Source organism: Rhamphochromis sp. 'chilingali', assembly GCF_963969265.1.
Source record: "Rhamphochromis sp. 'chilingali' genome assembly, chromosome: 1".
Classification (NCBI taxonomy): domain Eukaryota; kingdom Metazoa; phylum Chordata; class Actinopteri; order Cichliformes; family Cichlidae; genus Rhamphochromis; species Rhamphochromis sp. 'chilingali'.
Window position 1 is genome coordinate 1,739,864 of NC_137929.1, and position 7,089 is coordinate 1,746,952.

The window sequence follows — 7,089 nt, forward strand, 5'->3', positions numbered from 1 at the left end:
TCACACAGGACCATTTCTGCAAGTGAAAAGTCGTCATTGGAGGAAAATGATTGTGTAGTTTGTGCGACTGAAGAATTGTCCCAACTACATGTGCTGCTGACCCTTGACCTTTTCTTTAGGTGCACAGAGGAGTCTGTGGGAACATCCAGAACTGAGGCATCTTGTGTACAAACGTGTTCAGACCAGATGTCAAATGATGTCAGATGTCATCCGTGAATGGATGCAACTGTGGATCGTTCCAATAAAATGAGGCAGTTTTGTAAGTACAAGCCCACTACAACCCATCATCAACATTTTAAATTACATTATACATCTTCACTGATATAAAGCACCACTATTTTAACCTGATTCACTTTTTCCACCCTAACAGTTCATTCCTCAAATCAAACAAGATATTTGACCCTAAAAAAATGCATCAACAAATAATTTTGTAATAAAATATTTATTCTTCAACTTTTACAAGTGAAATCAAACAAGTGTGTTTAAGAGTGAAACCAGAGTGGAAGCTGCTCATATAGAGTCCAACCCAGGCTAAAGTAAGCTGAGTAGAGCAGCACCATCAAAGTGTCGGCTCTCTGAACACGGTGCAAGATCGCCATCTGCAGGACAAAACTAGTTTTTCTCGCCCTCCTCGTCAACATCAAGATGATGTCATCGTACAGCAACTGATTCCCTGTCCGTCTGGAACAAAGCATTTACATTAAAAAGACATTTACAGAAAATACAAACACCAACAACACATCTCATCATCACATGATATTTTATTATTTATTATATTATATATTTTTATTGTACCATCAACATCAACAAATACCAGCATATTTTCTTTGAGATTGAGTAGAGTGGACCTTTCCCTTGGTTCACTTCCTGCTCGCAGCATCAGCTGACCTCTGACTTCCTGGTTAAGGTCTCTCAGCGTTGACTGGAATATCAAATCGGACTCACACCATGTTCTTGTAATGTGGTCATGTCTGTCAGCTGTTTGAAGAGCATCTCTGGCCTAAACACAATAGGAAGAACAACAACACGGCTAAAAAAACAACAACACATTTCCATATTAGATGAAGGGCGCCGTAACTGGAAATGGTAACATTCATCTGATGCTGCTTTGGATTTATCTTCTGTTTTAGACCAACTTTGATCACTTCGAGCCATCTTAAGTCCGTTTGTTCTAACTTCTCACTAACATCTCGTATGATTTCAGATCCCTGCTGTTCCCCAGCTGCCCTGTAGGTTTGTGCTTTGACCTCCAGAGGGCGACAAATCAGCACAGACAGAGAGCTCCATTCAAACTTTGCTGCCATCAGGAATAATTCTTCAAATATAATCATCAGTGTTTGAGCAGTTATGATATCAGGGACAATCTAGACATGTGTGACAATACTGAACATGTCACATGACACACCTCAAACATCATGTGATCCACTCTCAGTCTGCACTTTCATTCATGACTTCAACAGGTTGAAATGAGCTTTGAAGAAACATTCAGTGGAATAAATCTTTCATGGATTCATGTGAGCAGCAGATGAACTTTACAAAGAATCAGTGGATTTATCTTCTGTTTTAGATCAACTTTGATCACTTCGACCCATCTTAAGTCCGTTTGTTCTTCTCACTCACTAACGTCTCGTATGATTTCAGATCCCTGCTGTTCCCCAGCTGCCCTGTAGGTGGCCTCAGTGTGTCTCACACCATTTACAGATGATTACAGGTCGTTTACAGTTCAAACAGGTCCAACATAAGAAATATGCAGAAAATATCCTGCTATAACAGTTTGGGTCAAAGTGCAGATGTTCCAGATGTTCTGAGTCTGTCTGTGTTTCATGTTAACATGTAGATGTTGGACCAAAGTGAAGCTTTTTGATGTGACAGCAGGAATGTGAAGTGTAACTCTGAGCTGTAGGAAATGAAACTAAACGGACTTTTTCTCCTTTATTTATAGGAAAGTGTAGGAGAGCAACAGATGAACAAGCGTTACTGTAACAGGAAACATCAGAGGACCTTTATGTTCATCATCATCCCTGTTTCCTTGTTCTGTCACAAACACACACTTCCTGCTCTCTCTCTGATGGATCTGATTGGCTGTTTCATTCACAGGAGGTCAGGGCGTCACACAAACAGCTTTAACTGCACAACGACACACTTTAAATCATCTGCAGACAAACCTGTGTGTTTGATTTATGAAGAAATAATAAAGACGTGTGTACAGCTGTCCATGAAGCAGCTTCTCACACAAACTCTGACACTTCAGCCACTTTAATTCCTGCAAAGCTGCGTAATAAAGAGCTGTGACTGCTATGAGCTGCTGATGATGACTGCATGAAGCTCTCAGCTGAAGCTTCTTTCATTTATTTTAATGTTAATGTCGCCTTTTTAAGTCTGTGTGAGGATTTTAATGACACACATTAAAGGAGCTTCTTTGATTAGAACCAAATTCATGTTGATTTTCAGCCTGAAATGATAAAAACTTTAATAATTCTGTTTATAATCATCAACCTGGAGACTAATGAAAAGTATAATAGTGAAAGAAAGCCTTTATTATTTGAGTAATGCCTGAATCTGCTCAGAGACAACACAGAGGTGTTGATGACAGTTTGACATTAACTGAATTAAAAACAAAGTGCTCTTATTGTGAAAATCTGCCTCCTACTTCTTTAAATCATTTTTATGTATTTTTTAACCTCACAGTGAAACATTGAGGCATTAATCTGACACAGTTTGATCAGCAGCTGTGTTTTCACTGACGTTTCACTTTGATTTGTTCAGACTGAGCAGAGAGGATCGGTTCTCTGTGTGCGCACTGCTGAGAAACACAAGCTCATTTCTGCTGTTTCATGAAAAGTGTTATGGAGGAACAAGAAGTTCAGCCTCTAAACTCTCAGCGTGAGGACTGAGTGAAGAGTTTCAGAGCAGAGAGTTTTGGCTCACAGCTTTTAGCGTCTACACAAAGAGACGATTACGCACTTGATCTGAGAACATCTCCACCTCCTACAAACAAACTCTCCTACGAGCAGCTGTCACAACCACAACAGGCAGAAGACTGGATTTCTTCAGGTCAGATTTCATGCAGTTTGCATAAATTGTGTGTCACAGACTTTGTAGTTCACATTTGTGTGACTCGTTTAAATCTTCTCCTCCTGAAAGTGAAACTCTTACAAACACATCAGGCCACAACCTGCTGCAGGTTAATGATTGATCTGAAGGCAGCTGACCTTTGAGCAGGAACTTGTGAGTCTTTTATTGTGTTTAGCACTGCCAAGTGCTGGCCTCTGCTTCCACCATCACATTTACACTGGTAGGTTCAGCACTGCTGCCTGCTTCAGACTGAATCCAGCAGCACAAAGACACAAGTTAATAAAATCAGCATCTATTCCTTTATCACTGCTTTGTTACAGAGGAGAACAACGCTCCAGTAACGCGTAATCCGATTACTTTTTTGAAGTAACGAGTAAAGTAAGGGATTACTATTGCAAAAACAGTAATTCGATTACCGTTACTTTCCCGTAGGAACGCTGCGTTACTGCGTTACTAAAACCGTGATTTTTTTGCGAGAATGTCTCACGACAGTGACGTAAGCGAGTGCGACGTTAGTGACAACAGCTGTGTGCAGATCAACAATGGATCACATATCGAGTGCAGAGAGAGTATGAGCGTGCAGCGTTTAAAGCGTGGAAGTACTGACCTTACTTTGAGTTTGATTCCATAAAAAGTGACAAAAACATTAGTGTCCGCTGTGCGTGGGAAGAAAACTTCTTTTTACAGCGAAAAAACCCCTAAACTTCCAACAAGCACCGAGTAGCTACGACGTAATGGGAAACTCACAGAGAAACTCGCGGATTCTTCCACTGACCGCAGCACACCTGCACCAGGGTAACCCTCCGCCTGCCCCACTCCTGCTTTACAGGTGAAAATAGAGCAACAGGACCGCTGAGTCTTTGACTTTATTTATTTTCTGCTGTGTTTTACTTGCATCTATTTGAAAGACTGAGTGTAAACACACAAAATATTTTATTTTATGTGCTGGAATGTGCAGAAAATAGGTTTAAATGTTAAACTAATTTCTTCCAGTCAGAGAAAGTTGCAGATAATTAAATGTTTGCTTGATGCATAAAGTTAAAAGATTAAATCTAATAAAACAAGTTTTAAAAAGAGACTTTTCCATTTGATTACATTTTGTATGATGGATTATGCAGAAAAAGTAGAATTGGGCTGAAAGATCTATCGCTTTATCACCTACTCAGGTTGGAAATCGTGTTTTTAAAAAGTAACTAAGTAATTAATTACTTTTGAAAATAAGTAATCAGTAAAGTAACAGGATTACTTTTTTTGGGAAGTAATTAGTTACTGATTACTGTTTTCAAGTGATGCTACAGGTCACGCAGTTCTGCAGAAGTGGAGGAAACAGATGCTTTTCCTAACAGAGACACTTTAATGACTTAAAGAATCTAACTGACACACAAACCTCAGTTTGTCTGACATTCATGAGAGTAAACTGCTCCTGAATGTTCTGTTAGTTCACTGGATGTTCACCTGACTTCAAATGTAAAGATCCCTGAGACAAACTCTCACGAGTTCAGCGGCGACGCGATCGCACAACCAGCCGCGACGTTAAAGGCCGACGCGCTCACTACCTTTGGTTACAGCTCTCAGCTCACACGACATACACAAAAATAATGACAACACGAGTCCTCTGTAGGACGTCACTGTGGTTTACTGACAATGTTCTCAACAACAGACGCACAACCCTGGTTTGGTCTGGTTATTTGTGTTGTACGGCTTCGTTGGTCTGACGAGCTTTTAGGGATGTCAGCAGAAGGATTTCACGTGCTGAGGTCATATTTATGAATCAACCTGAACAGCTAATACTTTACCTCTTTATTTTATAACACATATGAACACGTTATAGTAGATTTGTGCAATGTGTGTTTCACGTCTTTATGGGCGTATAGATCTGTAAACAGGCTGATGGGTGTGTGTCTGTTTATTGTAGCGGTGCAGAAATGTTAAAAATGATGATAATAACAACACTTCTCACGTCAGGCTACAACACAAACCTCCTGATAGCTGCAAACACCAAAACCCCCAACGACAGGCACATAGAGCGAGCAGGGACCCACCCTGACAGCATGTGAGCCTCCTACTACGACTCACTGTGGAGCAACACAACACCAGGAGACGGAGGATATGAGAGAGGATACAGCTGCTGTGGGGGAGCAGCCACACACTCCACAGGAGACGACGGGGTGAGAGTTCGGATGGTTCGGTGCTCCTAACATCATGTGGACGCTCGTCTGCACATAAACAAACCTCACCTAACCCCACCTCCTTTCTCTTTTTGCAGGGTGGGGTGCTCCATCCTTACACACTTTGCACCACGTGGCTCTCCATCTATTCGTTTACCTTCTTGGGTCTCTTCCTCCTCTGTCCCAGCCCGTTGAGGCGATCGCTGGGGTCCAGCCTGTAGTGGGAGTGGCTGTCCTCGCTCATCCTGTCCCCGTCCACTCCGGGTTATTCCTTTCTTCTTTCTGTCCTCTGAATCGAGCTGACCTCTCTCCTCTCTGGTCCTCGCTCTCTGAGCCGGCGGAGCATGAGAGAGAGGAGTGGCAGGGGAGAGGGAGGGGAGACGAGCGAGGGAGGGAGGGAGCACAATGGTGTTGCCATGGCAGCAGCTGCCACCAGTGTTTATGTGGAAACGTCGCTGGCAAACCAGAATAGTTGCCACACGTTGCCACACTCGCACACTCGGCAGCCATACGTTTGTGTGCGACCTGCCCGTGGCTTCCTCGTTACAGACACACCGAGAGGAAACGCTCAGACACAAAGGCCGAACATGAACGAACACTCGTGTGTGGGAGGAACAGGGCACAGACTCCACGCCGTCGTTAAAGATGGCGTGTGTGCTAAACGGAGCTGTGCACTGATCGATTAGTCAAGTGAAAAAAACAAAGGAAGCTGTCTGGATGGAGTTTGCTGCTCCCACTAATCAAAGAGATGCATCACAGCTGGAGCTGATTGATGCACGAGCCACCGTTTGCACAATCCCACCGACTCCACGCTTGTGTTTCCTTTCTGCACCATGTTGTTAACACTGACCCCACACTGTGTTCATGAGCTAAAGAAATCAGGATGATTGATTGATTTCACTGACTCGTCTGCACAAAGCATTTTGTAGGTTACAGCATGAAACGACTGTAATCTCCACATTTACACTCACAGTTTCTGTTTTACTCTCAAACTGATCAATAACAGCTTTCCTGTGTAACAAACACACAAAATAAAACAACTGTACCACCAATCAAACACAAGGAAAATAAATGATATTGTGAGTTCAGCAGTGGGTCTGTGACCGGTGTGTAAGAGGACGATAGATGAGTGGGTGTTTGTAGAAACAACCTTTGTGATTTAAATGTGAGACAGCAAAGCGTCAGACAGAAGCCTGAGCTGAATATTTCCTGTGATATGAAGTCACCGTGTTTGGGTCGGTCAGTCGACTACTACTCAGTGAGTGTCCCACACACACACAGACCCACACAGACCCACACAGATCTTAATGATGGCCTCAGGCTTTGAGCTCCCACTAACAGCAGGTCATAGCAGCATCCCATTAATAGTGATGAAAAATGCAGCTACAGCTGCTTTTCCACTACTGGAAGTTAATCAGGTCAAAGCTGGAGCTTCACCCTGTTCAGACTGAACCATGTGAGCCGGCCTCGCTCCACAGAGGACGCCTCCAGGACAAGCGTGGGCTCCATCGAGGCCCACAGCTGCTGTGACATCGTGGACGTGTTCTTCAGCTTGTTTTTCAAACAATCTCAGCAAACGTGCCAAAATCATCTTCAGTGAGACTCTGTGGCACACAATCCAAAAACAAAGAAGGCTAAAGGACATGCTCTGTCCTCTGTGTGACCCACAGTCGTGGCTCAAATGTGGGACTGTGGCCTGGTGTGACCTGAACACTGTGGGAACCTGAGGGGCAAATCTGAGGATTTCATTTGGCTTTTTCATTAGAGATAAGATGGATTATGTGAATGAAAAGGCAACACACACACACACGTAGGGTAGCTGTAGCCCGACTGGCTCATCTGCTAA

The 7,089-nt window shown here is 43.1% G+C and overlaps 1 protein-coding gene across 2 annotated transcripts; it reads right to left on the minus strand.

Annotated features, from left to right (window-relative positions):
• Positions 1-426: 426 nt before the first annotated feature.
• On the minus strand, positions 427-5,591 carry LOC308399072 (uncharacterized protein). Of its 2 annotated transcripts, none has more exons than XM_080886035.1 (3): positions 5,401-5,591; positions 815-1,000; positions 427-681 (listed from the first exon to the last, which is right to left on the minus strand). In XM_080886035.1, exons 1-3 carry the CDS (start codon positions 5,485-5,487, stop codon positions 652-654), a joined length of 303 nt encoding a protein of 100 aa, XP_080742161.1. In that variant the 5' UTR covers positions 5,488-5,591; the 3' UTR covers positions 427-651. The 2 variants fall into 2 exon arrangements, with proteins under 2 accessions (XP_080742161.1, XP_080742160.1); XM_080886034.1 differs by having other exon boundaries at positions 796-1,000.
• Between the last annotated feature and the right edge of the window lie 1,498 nt (positions 5,592-7,089).

Coding starts and splice junctions, on each gene's coding strand:
- LOC308399072 (XM_080886034.1), bottom strand. CDS start 5,487: ATGAGCGAGGACAGCCACTCCCACTACAGGCTGGACCCCAGCGATCGC. Junction 1,001..5,400: donor GGAGGAAGAGACCCAAGAAG/GTAAACGAATAG, acceptor TATTGTGTTTAG/GCCAGAGATGCTCTTCAAAC. Junction 682..795: donor GGTATTTGTTGATGTTGATG/GTACAATAAAAA, acceptor GCTTTGTTCCAG/ACGGACAGGGAATCAGTTGC.